This window comes from Magallana gigas, chromosome 7 (genome assembly GCF_963853765.1).
Source record: "Magallana gigas chromosome 7, xbMagGiga1.1, whole genome shotgun sequence".
NCBI classification, from domain to species: Eukaryota; Metazoa; Mollusca; class Bivalvia; order Ostreida; family Ostreidae; genus Magallana; species Magallana gigas.
Window position 1 is genome coordinate 36,070,872 of NC_088859.1, and position 19,430 is coordinate 36,090,301.

The 19,430-nt window shown below is 34.3% G+C and overlaps 3 protein-coding genes across 4 annotated transcripts; 1 reads left to right on the plus strand and 2 right to left on the minus strand.

Moving 5' to 3' along the window:
* Positions 1–609: 609 nt before the first annotated feature.
* Positions 610–5,392, minus strand: LOC105326684 (RNA 3'-terminal phosphate cyclase). Its single transcript, XM_011426845.4, has 11 exons — positions 5,219–5,392; positions 4,967–5,067; positions 4,675–4,818; positions 4,333–4,456; positions 4,152–4,210; positions 3,537–3,678; positions 3,185–3,303; positions 2,930–2,988; positions 2,392–2,486; positions 2,174–2,278; positions 610–2,020 (listed from the first exon to the last, which is right to left on the minus strand). The coding sequence occupies exons 1-11, from the start codon at positions 5,390–5,392 to the stop codon at positions 1,934–1,936; spliced, it is 1,209 nt and encodes a 402-aa protein (XP_011425147.3). The 3' UTR covers positions 610–1,933.
* On the plus strand, positions 5,385–15,945 carry LOC105326747 (uncharacterized). Of its 2 annotated transcripts, none has more exons than XM_066067081.1 (14): positions 5,385–5,638; positions 5,820–6,023; positions 6,296–6,471; positions 6,893–7,052; positions 10,203–10,326; positions 10,605–10,725; positions 11,079–11,250; positions 11,369–11,544; positions 12,359–12,493; positions 12,756–12,800; positions 12,911–13,045; positions 13,347–13,460; positions 14,581–14,778; positions 14,893–15,945. In XM_066067081.1, exons 1-13 carry the CDS (start codon positions 5,536–5,538, stop codon positions 14,743–14,745), a joined length of 1,830 nt encoding a protein of 609 aa, XP_065923153.1. In that variant the 5' UTR covers positions 5,385–5,535; the 3' UTR covers positions 14,746–14,778; positions 14,893–15,945. The 2 variants fall into 2 exon arrangements, with proteins under 2 accessions (XP_065923153.1, XP_065923154.1); XM_066067082.1 differs by having other exon boundaries at positions 14,581–14,753.
* On the minus strand, positions 15,531–17,731 carry LOC105326685 (uncharacterized). The gene is made up of 5 exons (XM_011426846.4): positions 17,526–17,731; positions 17,336–17,362; positions 16,862–16,999; positions 16,378–16,522; positions 15,531–16,048 (listed from the first exon to the last, which is right to left on the minus strand). Exons 1-5 carry the CDS (start codon positions 17,569–17,571, stop codon positions 15,853–15,855), a joined length of 552 nt encoding a protein of 183 aa, XP_011425148.3. The 5' UTR covers positions 17,572–17,731; the 3' UTR covers positions 15,531–15,852.
* Between the last annotated feature and the right edge of the window lie 1,699 nt (positions 17,732–19,430).

Consider the following 19,430-nt stretch of genomic DNA (forward strand, 5'->3'; position numbering starts at 1 on the left):
GGCTATAAACGAGTTTTGCTGTATAATACATAAATTAAACTTACATGTTTATCTTTGCTTATCTCTTGACGTTTTGTTTCTATCCGTTTTTCATATTGAATGTGTTTAAAGTGGCATATACATGTAGGCCTGACGGGGCTGCACGGTGTTAATTATATCAAATTGTATACAAATTCTTACTTACCTATTTACTAACGTTAACTTATATTAGGACACACATATCAAACGACTAAAAGGGGCATTACTAATATGTTCAGGAACATTTTACTTGTTGCTAACCAGCATTATTCTTATAATCATATTTCCGTGGATAAACACCATTTCAGAGGGTAATTCCAGATCAAATACAATGTTACGTGTTCCTATATTTAAAACCCTGTATAATGCACTTATGTCGATTGTATCAGTAAAAAGTTTAGATCGACTTGTATACATCATACATATTAAGAACATTTTCACAATAGTTACTCAGCTATATAATCAGTCTTCTTATTTATTGTTTGTCGCTATAATAATTCATACGAACTTATTATATAATTATGGCTCTGTATTTAGCTCAGTATGAAGGCAATTTGAAATTGCTTGTCAAAATAAACTCAATATCTAGGCTGGTAAGAAAACACATATAAGCAAAAAAATTTAGTTTTGTAGCTACATTATAAATACATGCATTTGTTGTATATTAAGCATAAACGCCGTACGCGAAGCATACTTGCTTTCTTGATCGTATTAACCCCTGGCTAACTTTGAGATGACCCCGATTAGTCACTGGCTAATTTGCTGCAGAGCATGGGGAATACCCCCAAAGATCACGAAAACAAGTTCTGGATTTCAACCTCCAGGCAAAAAAAAATTATATTATTGTAATCAAAGGAACAAATGCGAATAAGATAAAGTAAATGTATATTCGTTTGAACGTTATTACTTAACTAAAATCATAATAAATATAAACCAACATTTGCTTTATATATACACAGAGCATGTATAAACAAGATTAACATCTGAAAGTTCGTTGATTTTTGTCCAAATTTAACGCACTTTGATTTTTGCACAGTGTTGTACTTAGCAAGAAGCAAATCTGAAATTTCGGTATGAACATTTTTGTTTGCTATTAACAGTAAACTATAATATTCTGGAACCGATTGCTGTGCGAAAAAAAATTGAAAAAGATTTTGGTAGGTGCATATATTTGGTGAATCGCACTTATCAAAGCAACAAAACTTTATTAAAAAATTTATAGTTAAATATACAACATTAAAAAGGATTTTTAAGAAAAAGCAACTTTTATAGTAAAAAGTTTTCTTTTCATTATTCTACAGGTGCTTTACCGTCCTATTGGTCAAACACTTATTTACAAAGAAAATCACAAAAATAGCAAGGTCATACATTTATCATAAAATCTATATTTAACATATAAGCAACATACTTTTAGATAAATACCCCCCCCCCAAAAAAAAAAAGAACTCCAGCATTTTTGGCAATATCAGATCATGTATAATATTGTTATTATTTGTTATTATTAATTGTCACAGTTTTTTTTATCGTTCTAGATTATGATCTTCTTTAAGACGATAATTCTCTATTGCTGGCCACTTACGTAAATGTTTAAGAAGTCAGGATTGTTCTACAAGTGCATTTATTTTTAAAAGGATCTAGAGCTGTAAGTGCAGTCATATGATGACCATACACAGCTGATGATGATTCATGGGGTATCATGTGACAGAGATGCAGCTACAAGTACGCCTGTACTTGCCAACTAAGCAGTGTAATTTTCCATTCAATAAATAGATCACTCATATCAATGATATGTGACTATAATGTTCTATATCAATAATCCATCATCATTGATGGATGCCATATTTCATTATTAGGAGAACTCTGCATTCATTCAAATAAAATTAAGTCAGCAAGCCTATCTAGCAGTCCAAAGGTCTCAGCTATTGTTAACAGCTTTTAAACCAATTCCTTCACACTTTATGATGGTGGAATTCTTTGTCAACTCTTGAACTTCAAATTTTGCCTGAAAATTTAAACAGAATAATGATCTATATATTGGATTCAATATTGAATCACTCTAAATAGAATTTATGTTTCTTTAATAGAGCAATTTTACCATAAATTTAACATTTGTAACATGATACAATGTATGGGTACCTTCCTGATTGATTCATACCTTGGTCATCAAGGAAGCCACATGGATTGCAGTTTCAGTGTGGAGAGACATGGGTCCACAAAGGATTTCTGATTTCCCTTCAGCAAGGGCCATTAGGACAATCAACTGTAGGTAGGAAACATTGATTTATATAAAAAACAATTGGATGTTGTAAGAGAGAGAGAGTGAGTGTGAGTACACTACAATACCATTCTACAGGGCAGAAAGAGTTGTCTCACCTGATCCTGCAGGAACTCGTCCACACAGCCGCCATTGAACAGGTTATTGACCAACATCTCTCCTGCCTCCTGTCCCACTTTCTCTGCGGGTTTACCTGTGAAATTGGGTCACAATCATTAACCGTGTAGTAGTTTAAAATATGATGTAGTGAGTGGTGCAAAAAAGTCTAATATTTTATGTAGTTCCCACTTGAAAAATAAGTTGCAACTCAATCTATTTGTATGAGATAACAGTCATATATTTGAAAAACCAACATTAACAAGAAATAACATTGAAATGAGTATATTTGTAACCTTGGTGACATTTGATCTTTTGACCTAAAAAGAATGGGTGTCAACCGAATGTCATTGCAAACCAAATCATGTCAAGCCTAACCTACATATGAAGTTTGGTGACTGTACAGCAAATAGCCACTGACCAACAGTTTGACATTTTAACTGATATGTCTTCTTCTTCAAATGAGGTTGGCTGGGGATGGGTGGGTGTGGGGTGGTGGTGGTGTAAAAATAATATTTTAATTATACTTTTCAGGAGTACCTTTCTTTCCTAGTGCTGATCCTGCCAGCAAACAGCCAGTGCTTGTCTCTGCTATTACTCTGCCAAAAAATTAATTAAATTCATCAACTTTTATTGATTTACTGCATTTATGATATTTGTTAAGTGTACTTAATTAAAACATTTATCACAAACGAATTTGTTCACAAATACATGTAGCATAAATCTAAGTAGTTAGCCCTTAGTGAATTCAATTTGTAACAATCTTCAAATATAAAGAAGATTTGTACTACTTACAGAATCCCACACCCACTTCCTATTCCCTGAGTTTCCTTGACAATGTCTACATTGATGGGGATTCCTCTGTAGTCCTCTGTTATGATTTCTCTGGCACACTCTGACATGATATGAGCTACCTGTTTAAAAGGCATTCAATATTCACATTTCAAATATTGTTACAAAATATTATCTGCCCTGCCAACTGAAAGATTGAATTATGAATTGTTTTTCATGTTATAAAATACAGATTCCAGAAAAATTGTGATGTACATGTATTTAAATAATAGCAAACTTAAAAACCTTTCGCTTCTAATTTTGTGTTCAAGAACCAAATGAACAATTATTCAGTGCAAAAAGCAGTATTCTGTACCTTTTTTGGTATGACCCCAGCTACAAATGATATTCCATACACTCTCGTGACTGTCCCTTGGTCCATCAGTGTGACCCCCCTGAGGCCAGCACTGGGGGTCACCTTTATGTTAACCTCTCCTCCTCCTTTAGGAAAGAATCCTCTAAAATTAAAAAGAAAACATTAACAATGAAATTTCCATGTTTCTTTCCTATCGTACCACTGAGAGCAAAATTACCATTCATAATAATTCATTCTATTGATCATATATGAAATCGATATGTAAAGTACATGTAAAAAAAAAAAATACTTTATCTAAAAATACTTAACAATAAGATGCAATTTAATAATTACAAATCTATGGCTGAATATTGCCTTTAAAACTCAATCAACATACTATAAACTAACTTTTTTTCACTACAACTTTATTTCGCTATTTGCAGTAGACAAAATGGTTTGCTGCAAATAAGTTTCACAATCAAGATATAGATTGTCTTGAAAATAATATAACAGAGACATTTGAGAACTGATTTTCAGTGAGTAATATTCACGAGGATGAGGCTCTCATGCACCTTGCAAAAATTTGGTTTATGTACTAATATCATCTCCATTCAATTTAAACCAATATCGGCTTACCTTTTTTTAATATGACAATCAAAATGAAGTCCAAATTGTGCAGCAACTGGACGAAATACCTGCAATGAATCAATTCTGTATTACCTGGTTGTTTTTTTTTAGTTACAATTAATCTGTCGAATTATAGTAAGAGAGAGAGAGAGAGAGAGAGAGAGAGAGAGAGAGAGAGAGAGAGAGCTACCATCATGGCAAAGTCAATTTGAGGAGCCATTTCAGCATTGGTTCCCCCTATCAATGTCATGTGTACATCTCCATCACTGAACAAACAGCATGGCACAGCGGCCTGCATCAGCAAACAAATACTCCTGGAGATAAAATATTGTTGGTTAATTCTGAATACCGGAACATTCTGTTGATTGTGAAGTGTTCAATACTATTAAGTGTTCATCAATACTTAATATGGATAATACTCTCATGTAAACTGTCAACGGACAACCAGAATATGCATATTCCTGTTCTCGTGTAAACATTACAATAACTGAACAATTATCAAAGACTATATATAAGTGACATAATTTCATACCCAGCAGTACCAGTGTCAGCTTTATATGATCCTGCCCTGACCTTGCCTGGGGTCAAGGTCACCTCTGTTGACCCTACAGCAGCATTCTCCAGCTTCCCTCCACAAATTTCTGCAACAAGCTGTAATCCTGTGAGATGTTGGGCTCTGGAAAGTCATAATGGACTGATCACTAATTAATATAACTCAGAAGAGTATATACAGTCGGAAAGTAACCCTGTGCTTGCTATATACTATTCGTATGAAGCAAATGGTGGATCTAGAGAAAACTATCGGTCCTTACACAAGCACTCACCTGAGGCCAGGTTTTTCCCTGCCAGCTCTTATTTTGTGGACACGTATTGGCTGGTTTAATAAACAACTCAACGTGGCAGCATTCCTTAGAATTTGTCCTCCCTGAACAAACATAGACAATTTTTATAAAATGTTCATAAACACACAAAATCCCCCATGACACGAAAATACACAGACTTTTAGAGACTTGGGGAATATGATACATGTACTACTATTGTAGTTGTGAGGTAGAAAAATTAAGTAAAATATTTACCCCCTCTAATACACTTCCATCTATATCTATAAACTGATGCTGTGCCATGTTGGTAAAATGTGATTTGAATGGATAAATATATTGCACAACAGTAACCAAACGTCGTCTGACAAACTGAAAATAAAACTCGCGCATGGGCATATCTTCGGGATCGAGAAACAGTTCTACTTTCATTTTAACTCGTCGTATTGCGACACACCTTGCAAGTTGAGATAGCCTATTGCTAGAACTAAATCTATGTTTCCTTGAAAAGTATGAATTAGAATATTTAAATGACGCTTGCATCCGTCGAGTTATATTCATTCATACAATAAATTATGAGCGAGGAGAACATCGAACCCGTGCGTCTGGCCACTGATGCCCTACAAGCACATGAAAGACTTCATCTTCACTTAAGGCAGAGCCACAGGCATACCAATGGTACTGTATTGTTTATTGAAGATAATATTGTGATGTCATGTTAAAGCAATTTGAAACACGAAACATTTTAAATCGCACCTTATCAAATAAACTGAGAATACAATACTGTCAACATGGTCAATAGCCTGAATCTCATGATGGTATGGTACAGACTGTTTAAATTTTGACATGTTTCCTCCAGTGTTTCAAAAGTCTGTCGACACCCTAGAACAGCTAAGGGAAATTAAGGGGGAGCTGGATGGATCGGCCAAGAATTTCGACAGTCCTCAAATATGTGATGACTGCCTGATCGAGCTGAAACAGCAGGTGCTTATGCACACACCCTCCTCTGTAACCCCAGACAACAGGGACAGGTTCAAAGATCTCATTAGCAAGACATTTGAAGGTAGATTTGTCAATAAGAAGTTAATGAAAACTGATATAAAGTAGAATTCAATACATGTATTAAAAATTAAAATTCATATGGAAACAATTAATGATTGATTGTAATTAAGTACATAAATTCTAGCAAAGTAAGATTTAATGCATTCAGATACATGTATAACATTATTTATGTCTCTGGATCAATGCAAGATTTGTTTCCAAGCTAGGGAGTAGGGAATATATATAATAGGATTAGTAAATAACTTATGTAGATCTTTACTTAATATGTTTCAGGAATAGAAGTACTGTCAGCCGTCCTTCTGACCTGCCCCTGGTACCAGGCGAGTCAGGATGAACGTGGGGAGCAGGCTCGGCACAATGTTCTATTTATAGTTTACCTGTCACATGACCATCAGTGTTTAGCCCCAGTAAATCAGCACACCCTAAATGAAAAATTTGTTGAGGACAAGGTATATGTAGATCCTGCTAGAATCTTTGACATTAAAATGTAAAAGATTAATAGACTCGTATCTTATGTAAAAAAAAAAAAAAAAAAATCAATGCTATTGAATTTTTGTCTGAAGTTAAAAAATTCACTGATTGGGATGTACCGGTATAACAATAAATTACCAATGCTTTAAATATTAGACATATGTCATTGACATTATATTGGAACACATTAGGGTTTTAAATGTCTGAACAGACAGTCTACACTTTTTTGCATGGCTCTAGGATAAAATATACAAAATTTGTAAAAATTATAAATCAACAAAGATTCTACATCTATATGCAACAATACTTGCTTGAGTAAAAATCTAGACTTTTATGGGTCTTGTAGGCCTGGAAAAGGAATTTGTTTTTTATGGATAAGGGATGACTGTATATTTTCAGGGCTGGCTGTATGCCATAGAGTTGTATCACTTTGTTCACTCTATTGCGAAGGGTAAGGCTAGATGTGTTGAGGTGCTATACTGCCCTGACTCTGCTCAGCTTATCCAAAAGGACCAGTGGAAACAACTGAAAAGTCAGCTGAACTACACCAAAGTCACAAGTAATCATAATTTGCTTCTTGGAAGATGTACTGTAACTTTAAAGTACACATGTTTGTATGGGAAAAAAATTGAAAGATGGATCATACTAAATGGAAATAGCATTTTCTTTTAAAATATGAATTCTATGCAATTTTGAATTTCTTGAAGGTTCATTTTCATTAAACTACATGTACTTGATAAAAAATTCAATGCATTTTTAGCTCACCTGAGCTGAAAGCTCAAGTGAGCTATTCTGATCACATTTTGTCCGTCGTCCGTCTGTCCGTCCGTCTGTCCGTCTGTCCGTCTGTAAACTTTTTACATTTTGAACTTCTTCTCTAAAACCGCTTATCCAATTTCAACCAAATTTGGCACAAATCATCCTTATGGGAGGGCGAATATAAATTGCAGAAATAAAAGTTTGATCTGTATTCAAAGCGGAGAAAACCTTGAAACTGTAGAAAAAGGGGGGTGCATTTTTAAAAATCTTCTTCTCAAGAACTACCGAGGCAAATTCAACATAGTTTAGCATAAATTATCCTTATGGGAAGGAAAATATAAATTGCAAAAATTAAGTGGAAATTTTGTTTCAAATCTGAGTTATTACGAAAATAATAATAAAGGAAATGCGTGTTTCAATCAGTTTAATAGCTTCGGGTTCGGCATCCGGTAAAATGATTCCATACTTCTAAAACGAGGTTCTTTGTTTAAAGCAGCCATGACATTATACGAAAAAGGGTCGATCTGACTATGATGAATTTGCTTGTTGTGCAACAGTTCGCGTATGAAGGGAAATTTTGAAACATACAAAATATATTGGTGCCGATTTTGTGAAGTAAATTGAGGCTAAATATTTCAATGCGTTGACAGTTTTCACACATGACGTTGGTGTTAGCTTTTTCTGATTTTCGTTTCGTTCTCATTATGCTTTGTAACCTGGAAACTATCGTCTGTATTTCGTGATTTTTACGTATCAAATCAAACAGAGACTTCGGTAAATCAAACAGTTAACTGTTTACCTGCGCAAATTAAGCAAAATCGGATGTAGGGGACGGGTACTGAAATACAATTCATTCTATCGGTAATTCGGCATTATCTTTTGCGTAATGGTACATGTAGATTAATGCAATAGGTTTTGTTGAGATGCTCGGCATTTTTTCGAGTTTATTCAGTTTAAATAGAGTTTGATATCGCTGACGGAAATATGTAGGTATATACATGTATATATATATGATTCATTTCGAAAAAATAAATTGTGTTCTTTATTTGTTATACATGTAGTGCATGTTTCTTGTGTTTAATTGTTTACAATTTCTATTTACTAACCATATTTGAGTGTTAAGCTTCGAATTATAAGCAAGATACAGCGATTTGCTCACAATTCTATGTTTGTACACAGATCTTAAAAACTAAAGCTTAAAAAAGTAAAATATTTGTCAATATTTATTAAGAAAATTTTCAAAGTCTGTTCTTCCAGAAACCAACTTTAACAACTTATTGTATTGTAAACTTAACCTTTTTAGCTCACCTGAGGGTGGGGCCACAATGGGGGGTCGAAGTTTAACAAATGAATATATAGAGTAAATCTTTAAAAATCTTCTCCTCAGAAACTAATCAGCCAGGAAAGCTGAAACTTGTGTGAAAGCATCATCAGGTAATGTAGATACAAATTTGTGAAAATCATGATCCCCGGAGGTAGGGTTGGGCCACAATGAAAGATCGAAGTTTTACATAGGAATATATAGAATAAATCTTTAAAAATCTTCTTCTCAGAAACTAATCGGCCAGGAAAGCTGACACTTGTGTGGAAGGATCCTCAGGTAGTGTAGATTCAAAGTTGTGAAAATCATGACCACCGGGGTACGGTGAGGCCACAATGGGGGATCGAAGTTTAACATAGGAATATATAGAGTAAATCTTTAAAAATCTTCTTCTCAGAAACTAATCAGCCAGGAAAGCTGAAACTTGTGTGAAAGCATCCTCAGGTAGTGTAGATTCATAGTTGTGAAAATCATGGCCCCCGGGGGTAGGGTGGGGCCACAATGGGGGATCGAAGTTTAAAATAGGAATATATAGAGTAAATCTTTAAAAATCTTCTTCTTAGAAACTAATCAGCCGGGAAAGCTAACACTTTTGTGGATGCATCCTCAGGTAGTGTAAATTCATAGTTGTGAAAATCATGACCCCTGGGGGAAGGGTGGGGCCACAATGGGGGATCGAAGTTAAACATAGGAATATATAGAGTAAATCTTTAAAAATCTTCTTCTCAGAAACTAATCAGCCGGCAATGCTGAAACTTCTTTGGAAGCATCCTCAGGTAGTGTTGATTCAAAGTTGTGAAAATAATAACCCCTGGGGGTAGAATGGGGCCACAATGGGGGGTCGAAGTTTAACATATGATTAAATAGAGTAAATCTTTAAAAATCTTCTTCTCAGAAACTAATTAGCCAGGAAAGCTGAAACTTGTGTGGAAGCATCCTCAGGTAGTGTAGATTCAAATTTGTGAAAATCATAACCCTGGGGGTAGGTTTGGGCCACAATGGGAGGTCGATGTTTTAGATAGGAATAAACAGAGTAAATCTTTAAAAATTTTCTTCTCAGAAACTAATCAGCCAGGAAAGCTGAAACGTGTGTGAAAGCATCCTCAGGTAGTGTAGATTCATGGTTGTGAAAATCATGATCCCCAGGGGTAGGGTGGGGCCACAATGGGGGGGTCAAAATTTAACAAAGGAATATATAGGGTAAATCTTTAAAAATCTTCTCAGAAACTAATCAGCCAGATGTTTCTTTATAATTGTTAAGACTTTGGCCCCAGGACAATTCTTTGGCCTCCCGAGAAGGTTCATAGTTTGATGTACGTTTATATCTAATATATAAACTATTGTTAAGGTTCATTTTGAGAACTGCAATACTCAACATATGATAAGACTATAAAACCATCTTGTTAGAAAAGGGACTAATGATTATAAACATAAGAATATCTAGGGGAAAATGGATTTTATTTATACAGGATCTACATGTATTATTGTACATTGTCCAGATAGTTTGTATTATGACTCCATTAAGCTGATTTTATCATACCTATTGTTCCTCAGGTGAGCGATGTGGCCCATGGGCCTCTTGTTATAAATACACTGTACGATTATTTTTTTCATTAAATGTTTTTGTAGAGCTGCGTGGGTATGTGGAAGCGTGCAAGGGTCAGTCCATCAGTGGCATAGGGAAGAAAGGAAAGGATGGAAAGTTTCGGCTGGTTGAATCCACCACATTTCATCAATTTTGTGATAGCTTCAGGTGTGTTGATTTGATACATGAACGAGACTCTGCTACTGTAGCACTGTACAATGAATACTGTAAACCAACTATTATTTGCGACGACTTTATTTTGTGATTTACTTGAGATGAACTGGTTTTTCTATAACAACTACAGTATATGGCAAATACTTGTCTGTGGTAAGAAATATTCGCCACCATGAGGCTCTAGCAAACCTCACAAAAATTTCTTACATGCAATTAAAAGTTGGTTTGCACTATTTCTCTTTTTAATTCTCCATCTTGCTGTCTGTTGTCAGGTTGATGAACCATTTATACAATGTGTCAGCTGACCTCCCACCATGTACAGACGTCACAAAGATAACATGTCTTCCTGATATAGCCATGAAAGGGAAAGAACTCCTTCACAAACTCTATAAGGTAGGAGTTAAATCCTTCTCCATACCATGAAGTTGCTAAAATAAAATTATTGTTTGTTTGGAGTTGCCTTCCATCTCATTGAAATACCCCTGCTGATGAAAGTTTATTAGCAAAAATTAAAGAACTTTTTTTCTATTATGGAGATTTTTATTTTTTACCAGTTTAATTGGTTAAACTTCAAGTGTGAAAAATAAAAAAAGTTCCCTCCCTCCTAGGTCTAGGAACCTTCAGGCATCAATTTCAAACAAACAATTTTTTAAGAATGGCCTAATGTAGGAGTAGTGGAATTATTATTCTGCTGTAGTGTGAAATTTTACATTTGTATTGAGTTTTAAAGAACATCAATATTGCAGGACCCAGATGTGTCAAAGAGAGACCTGTTTGATGTACTAGTTCAATGGAGGGATTCTGTAACAGAGGACCTGAAAAGTCTGCAGTACACCGATCAACTGGAGGTGGATGAAATCATTGCAAAATGGCAGTTAGAAACCAGATTAAAGGGAAGACAGTTCAGTGTGCCAAAAGGTAATGTATACTGGTAGAAATTTTTAAATAATTAGTTGGATAAAAATTCACAATGGATTTCTTAAAAAATAATATTGAATTCAGATGACTGATTGTATAGTACATGTATTATTTTTAGTGTTACCAGATGAGCATTCTTCATTGACCACCCAAATGCAAGAAATAGGAGGACAGGTGGCTAAGTTACAACCAGAACAAATCATTCTTATCGCCCAGGCTGGAAGTCACATGTACGGCTTAGCCACGCCTACTAGTGACATAGACTTCCTGGTTATCTATGCAGAACCCTCTCAGGTTTGATTTGTAACAGTTATTACATACCTATACTGTACAGTTATTACATAGCTATACTATACAGTTATTACATAGCTATACTGTACAGTTATTACATAGTTATACTGTACAGTTATTACATAGTTATACTGTACAGTTATTACATAGCTATACTGTACAGTTATTACATAGTTATACTGTACAGTAATTACATAGCTATACTGTACAGTTATTACATAGCTATATTGTACAGTTATTAAATAGCTATATTGTACAGTTATTACATAGTTATACTGTACAGTTATTACATAGCTATACTGTACAGTTATTACATAGCTATACTGTACAGTTATTACATAGCTATACTGTACAGTTATTACATAGCTATATTGTACAGTTATTACATAGCTATACTGTACAGTTATTACATAGCCATATTGTATATGTTTGTGTTAGTATAGATCAGTTCTCAAACTTTTCTTTGGAAATTTATAAAAACTTCAATTTCAATTCTTAGTTGTAATGTTACAGAAAATGTATCTTTACAATGTGTAGTTGTTTATGTTGAAAGATAATGGTTTAGTTTTATAAGTTGATAAAGATTGAATTTATTTTATGATTTTTCAATGCCATCACAGATACATGAGATTTAACCAGAATGTAACTACACAGTATCACATATTTTTTGTGGTCACTGACCAGAAACTGTACACATATCAATTTCTATATTTACTTGTTGAAGAGATGTCTGTAAAACCTAGTAATGGTAACCAAAGTGGAAATAAGGTCAGGTCTACTCTCAGTGTTTTCTTAACTCTTTTCTTTTTATTTCCAGAAGGTGCTGGGCAGATGTAAAGAAATAAAGGATAACTTTGAGAGCAGAGGGCCCTCCAAGCTTCTGGAGTATGGTGCCTATGAAGCTAGACTCTTTGGTGAAATGCTATTGAAAGGAAGTGTCATCATTTTAGAGGTAAATGATGTAAACTGTGGATATTTAATTTATGTGTTTTATATGATATTCATCATTATAACATTAATAATTGGTAAAACCAATATATCATATGAACTCCAAGGACTCTGAACTGTGGTTTAATATGATATACAGTGTTTTGATGATTAAATGCAATGCATATATTTCTACATGAAAATCTATTGGATATAAAAGTGAATGCATCTTGATACAATACACATAATTGGATTTTGTGTTTTGATATTTTCTTGTATACTTACAGCTAGTATTTGGAGACAATCATAATTATATGAGCCCTATGTGGAAGGTACACATTTTAATATACTAGTACATGTATGGTACTTGTAATTAGATATTGCATTGTTTTCATCCAAATTACTATTGTCATTGAATCCTCTTTGTTTTGTTTGTTTCAAGGAGTTAGTAAAGCAGAGAAAATGTTTTGTGACAGAAAAGGGAATTCAGCAGTATTTAGGGTTGATACAAAACAACTATAAAATGTTAGAGAAAGAGAGGGAGGTAGCTGCAAAGGAAAGGAAGCTTTTATACCAGGTCTGTCCTTGCTAAATCCTGTAGTGTTCTTCTAAGGAAAGGTGAAATCAGATAGTTTTCACAATCATGTACATGTATCACATTTATATATGAAGAGAGTTTTCAGTTGTTTATTGATTTCTTAGACATTCTTGTGTATGAAACTTGATGCATTCATTGGCGTTACTACCTCATTATGATTCAACATGTAATACTAATTTCAACCTAAGCCATATGTGGTACTTATTCTTTGAGTTTACAATAATCATAGTTTGATTTTGTTAGAGTGTATCAGGTTTTCATGAAATTGTCCTTATTCCAGATATTCCATAAGTCTGATGCCGTAGAGAGAATGATTAATGGAGATATACCCAATGTCCGGTGTACAGGAGAACTCAGGGAATTTATAATGAATATCAGAACACGGCCATTAGAGGTTTGTTACAGAATGATGTTCTATATTGCAATAAATAAAATTAATACTAATAAAACTGTCATTTATAATATGATTAGATTGTTAAAAAGTAGATTTTGGTGTTCCTTACTGTATGGTTGGTACAGTACCAACCAGACCCAATTTAACACCAGGGCAGACCCCAACTAAGTCCTGGTTTTACCGGTACCGTTGGGGTTAATTTACTCGGGGTACGATTTTTGGAAATTTGCATCCACTGGGAGTTTACTTTTGGTCCACTCGGGGTAACTTTGGGTTTACTCAGGGGTTGCTTTTGAGGTCCACTTTACTCACTGAGGTGTGAAGCAGACCTGTCTTTTATCTTAGCACCTTACCGCCTGTAATCCCTTCCCCTTGTACCGGTATATTCCAAATACACATGAAGCATCTGCCTCTGATCAGGGTTTACTCTCTGTGTCCACTCTGGGTTTACTTTTGGTTTACTCAAGGTTAACTCTTCGTCTGATCTTGTAAACCCAGAGTAAACTCCAAGCAGACCTCAAAAGTAAACCCAGGGTTTAGTTGAGGTCTACTTTCTGTTATGGTGGATCTGATCTGTATTGTATGTAGTTAATGAAGGAGGTTGGATGGTCAAAAGATTACAAATCAGATATGAAAAAAGGATAGCTCGAAATAGGTTACGTGTGACACTGATATGTGTCATGAATTTGACCCTGCAACTCCCGTATAGGTCAAAGTCAAATAAACGCAGTAAAATACACATGTATGTCCAATTCAATATGTTGTGATTTAAAAACATGTTATGCTTTTATGTGGAACATTCCAGTTTAAACATACTGCTTTACCGTTAAATTCAAATCTTTAAAATAAAGATTGTTTTGTTGATGAAGGCAAAGGTCATTTTATTAATTATTTGGTCTATAATTTTTTTGAAGAGAGGTGTGGGCATTTTGATATGTGTATTTGCATAAGAATGCTCAAGTGTCATATCAATACGTAATTTTTAAACATAACTTTTTTTCTTTGTACATGTAGTACATGAAATTAACCTCATTTTGTTTTTAAAATAAAGATAACCTGACCTGGAGTGGGGTTTTTTTCTTTGTAAAATTCAGCTCTAATTGGATTTCTTATGTTTTAGAATGAATATGACCGCAATGTTCTGCTTACAAAGGCCAAACAAAAGATTGATGGACTTCTGACAAGTCTTGCAGCCAGGAAAACTCGTCTGAAAGAGAACATGGATTTCTGTGCAGTGACTGAGTGGTTACTACGTGTCCGAGGTCTGAACTGTCCCAGTGTCTGAGGCATTGTGTAGGTTACAGTGGATATTGAAAATGTTAGTCCATGTACTGGTATATATCATGATTCAAAACTTAAACAATGAAATGAAATTCTGTGGCTCCAGTATTCAATAGTCATTGAATACAGGTATCAAGGTCTTCTTTTTCAGATTTTGCCCATCGCTTGGCGTAATCTTCAACAGAATTCATGATATATATAAAATTACGACGCCATGTGAAGGATCTAGGCTCCCCACAATTTTCATTGTTGGGTTAATCCATGAAATTAAATGATCATCAAAGGGGAATATCTAATAACACTTTATGTAATGATGGGGTCATTGTCCATGAATTTACGTATCCTTGAAACTTTGATTTCCATTTAATCCACAAAAACTGATTCCCGTGATTATATATTGATGAAACCACAGAATCAGAATATGTCTAGTGCAATAAATTCTACCCTATTTGTTTAGTCTGAAATGTTCATATTTGTTTCAGACAAACTAAAGGGTTTTTGAGGAACATGCTTATAAATGTACTTATATTTTCAATTTCTGTTATAAATTATTGTTTTGTATTCATTTGATAGACTTTAAATAGATTTATCTTTTATATTTCTTTTTCTTTTAAATAGTATCATTATAAATTCATATCAAAGACTGTTTTTGAATGATTAATTTTAAATTATTATATCAACAAGCATCATACACATTAATTAAACTTTAATTTACTAGCCAAGGCTAAGAGAATAGTTTTGGGTAGAGTGTTGAGAGAGAAAATGGAAAAAATAAAAGAAACGCAAAAAAACAGGTTTTTTTTTTATCAATATATTAGTCAACTGCAACAAACAACGATAAAAAAAACCGTTATATGTAAATTTTCATTTTGTACAAACTCTAGGGGTTTCATTATGTGCCAGACAAACTTGGTCTAATCCAGTGGAAATTTTCACTCTTGAGGCAATATCCAAAAACACACACAGACAAACTGGCCAATGGTTTTGTTCATCAATGTTTGTTTATTTTTTTAATCAAATTTTCTATTGGTCTTTTTTTCCCTTTTCGTCCACGGGAATTTAGTATTCTCTTGAAAAAAGTCAAATTTAATATCAGTTTTGGTTAAATGGGTCAATATTTGGCTGTGTACTCCGGTGGGGCGCTGCTGATGGGGGGTGGGCTGGCAACTGGGAACCAGGCCTGCTCCTTTGTCCTCCCACCAATGGACGGGGTGTAATCCCGGCCCAGGGAGTGAGTGTTCTTCTCGGGATTCAGCTCAGTGCGAGAGTCGCTAATCTTCTTCTTGCAGCATTTCACGCGAATTATGCTGTAAAAGATGAAGGAATAAATACAAACTGTATTTTTTTTTTCAAAGTTGAACAAAAAAAATCGAATTGATTTAAGAGGGTTAGATGGTCTTTTCCATTTTTAAGACTAGATGTAATATAATACCGGTACATGTACATGAATTCATAATTTTGAGAGGAAGAGTTCTGTATGATAAGATAATATTCAAATTTTATTTACAATATTTGGGGTTTTTTTTGGGGGGGGGTATTAAGTAAAAGTTTATGACCTAAGAAAGCGTATCAACAATTTTAAGGTAGAATTGATGTGTACTAATTGACCACCCAGCCTCCTTATTATACTACATACCAGCCGACGACGATGCCGACGACAGTCAGGGCGACGACAAGGATGACGATTTTGACGATCATCGAGTGACGCTTCTTCCGGCGACAGTCGTCCTTGTCCTTCCTGTTGGATTTCTTGTCACAGTCATCATCGTCGTCATCTCGTTCTAGATATTAAGAAAAAGAAGGCGATAATGATGTGAAGAAATGTACATCATAGATTCAAAATCATTAAATAATTATGTTTATTTATTATTTACGATGGCTCAATTTTCCCAAACAGTGAAGAAAATGTTGCATGCGCTGATCCAGATAAATTGTCAAGGGGGAGGGGGGGGGGGGTCGCGGGATATATTTGTTTGTCAAAGGATGGGGGGGGTCTTTACTAAATGAATTTAATGAGTTTGAATTTTAGAGGGGGGAGGGGTCTGGTTCCCACTGATATTACCCCTAGATCCGCGCATGTTTTGAGATTGATCTGCTAGCTGCCTGAATGAATAGATTACCTGCTTTTATGCAGACCTTCCCCGACCCCCCGGAGGTAACTGTGCAGCACTTGTCCCCAGCTGTGGAGCACTGAGTGTCATCGGTACAGATCGGCAGAGAGCCGTTCGATCCCGTGGCGGGAACCGTATCCGGGCATTCTACGGACAAAAACAAATTGAAATTATGTATAGTGATATTCAGTATTCAAAATAGAATAAAACATCTTTACACTCAAAATGAAAAGCTGATAAGTAACTTCTGTATATTTTCAAAATAAGAATTATTTATTCTTAAGTATAAGTCTTAAGTTCTTTATAAGTATTTTCAAATAAGAAAAATATTTAGTATTTATATTAAGTATTCTTACTAGGCCTACATAGATTACGATTACACATACAAGAGCCTTTATTGTGTGTAAAGAACGTTGGTAAAATGTTTGCAACTAAAATGAAAAATGATAGCGAAAATGCCTTTCAATTGGTTGTGATTCTTACCTAGGTGAGAAGATGCAGCAATCTCACCTGAAAAATATCAATGTATATATGCAAAATTCAATTTATACTAGAAATTCATTTCTAAAATTAATTTGTAGATTATTCAATTTCTCTTTTGTTTTCAGATAGAGACATACATTTCCATTTGAAAAAAAAATCGATAAATTAAAATGTATCTTTTAATACTTACCGACAAGGAAAATAATCACACAGAAAGCGAGTGTTTTAAACTCCATGCCTCACAGATATCTCCCGCGTAATGATAGACTATGCTAACAAGCTAGAGTTCAAAAATACCCGAATACACGATCAACAGAAAAAATTCTTTGTTAATGTATTGACAGTCTTTAAGGTTCACGGATTAAAAAGGACAACTTCGTGCCTCCGATAAATCGTTTACCATTATACATTCATCAATGGATCTTTAAAAAGATTTTAAAACATATATTCCAACTTCGTGCGATTAGGCAAATAGTTCTTTATACACTGATCGATTACACATATAATGCTGCTTATTGGCGTTTGAATCGTCCTTGTTCGGAAAATCACGTAATCTTTTTAATGAGGTTATATCTATTGGGTAGTTTGATAAAAATCGATGTTGTAATAGTTGAATACAAAGAAGTCTTTGTTATTCCACTGAATGTATGATAAGCATCCATTTATTATTTAAATGCGGGTTCAATAATATTATGAAATATGATGCAGGTTCAGAAAAGGGGATAAAAGCTTGATTTTTCCTTAAAATTTGAGTACTGTAAACTGGAATACTTTACGTTGTTTAAATTTACTATATTCGCGATTGGACAAATGTTCCGCGAAAATTTAGTCATTGTGAATACATTGTCATGTGATTTCAAATTTTTATCACCTAAATTCATCTAGCCTGTAATAATGAATAATAACATGTACCAGGTCTTGCATTTCTCTCAAGATCACAGTAGCACTTGCTTAACCATTGCTGTCTGTCGTCAATCCTGCGATAGGCGTCGTTCGTCGTTAGTTACTTATCAATTAAACATAATAACGGACATGACAACATACATTCTTCCATAGAATGCTTAGACACATGTATATCCCCCCAAGGTCGTTTTTAAAATATATCCTTTTTCAGTCCTTGGATTCTCGCAGACAAACTATAGGTTATAAAGAGCGAGAAGGCCTCTGCCGCAATAAAATATTCATAACCCCTTTGATTCAGGTTCTTGGATTTAGGGCGGCACAATATACTGTATAGACCATGCATTATACACAAGTCTCCACTCTAGCGAGGGCATCTTACAGACAACAAAATGCGTGTTTACGATAGGTAGAGATGCTTGTAAAATTACATGTAATTCGTGGTTCCAATAGAAGCTTGTTTCTGACGATTGGCATAATAAGTCTGATTGGTCTTATACACTGTACATAGCAGAATAATTGTTGCTTTATGAGGGCTAATGATGAGATATCTATCATTCTCACCCTATATCCTCTCTTGATCCGCTCTCTATTAGATTTTGGATATAACGAAGATTAATCAAACGCATGTATTACTTCAAATAATTAATGCTATGACGTACACAATGTCAGAAAATCAGTGAAATATTCGTAAAATTGAACGTAAACAAAGTTCTAAAAATCCACTTCCACTGGACTTTTATAATACATCGCAAAACAATGTGTTTTAAAAAAAAACCAAAACGAAAATAATCTCTTTGAAATCTAATACGTGTACTATATTTGCTTCAACAAATAATTTCGTTTCAGTTTATAAGCAAATCCCATTAGTACTTTCAGTACTTTGATATTTTATCTTTGCTTACATTCCACCTCTAAATCAGCTACATATTTTTTTTATATTTTGCTCTACCAGATATTGATTATTGAATTACCATTGTGTACATACTTCAAAGGATTGTTTACACAAATACCCCACGTGTGTTTTATTCATATGATATCATGTGTCAGTAACGTTTTCTAGATACATGTATGAATATAGAAATCATTATTTTGCAATTTAGTCTTTCTATTCTAATATTTCTGTAGTGAACAAAAATCAATAAGACAACAAGGCATGGCCTTTTCTAGGAATTCTAACAATGTATCTGAAGTT

Coding starts and splice junctions, on each gene's coding strand:
- LOC105326684 (XM_011426845.4), bottom strand. CDS start 5,392: ATGAAAGTAGAACTGTTTCTCGATCCCGAAGATATGCCCATGCGCGAG. Junction 3,304..3,536: donor CTGGGGTCATACCAAAAAAG/GTACAGAATACT, acceptor CCTTTTAAACAG/GTAGCTCATATCATGTCAGA. Junction 2,021..2,173: donor TGGCTTCCTTGATGACCAAG/GTATGAATCAAT, acceptor TTAAATTTTCAG/GCAAAATTTGAAGTTCAAGA.
- LOC105326747 (XM_066067081.1), top strand. CDS start 5,536: ATGAGCGAGGAGAACATCGAACCCGTGCGTCTGGCCACTGATGCCCTA. Junction 12,494..12,755: donor GAAGTGTCATCATTTTAGAG/GTAAATGATGTA, acceptor GTATACTTACAG/CTAGTATTTGGAGACAATCA. Junction 13,461..14,580: donor TCAGAACACGGCCATTAGAG/GTTTGTTACAGA, acceptor CTTATGTTTTAG/AATGAATATGACCGCAATGT.
- LOC105326685 (XM_011426846.4), bottom strand. CDS start 17,571: ATGGAGTTTAAAACACTCGCTTTCTGTGTGATTATTTTCCTTGTCG. Junction 17,000..17,335: donor TGCTGCATCTTCTCACCTAG/GTAAGAATCACA, acceptor TTTTGTCCGTAG/AATGCCCGGATACGGTTCCC. Junction 16,523..16,861: donor GAAGGTCTGCATAAAAGCAG/GTAATCTATTCA, acceptor CTTAATATCTAG/AACGAGATGACGACGATGAT.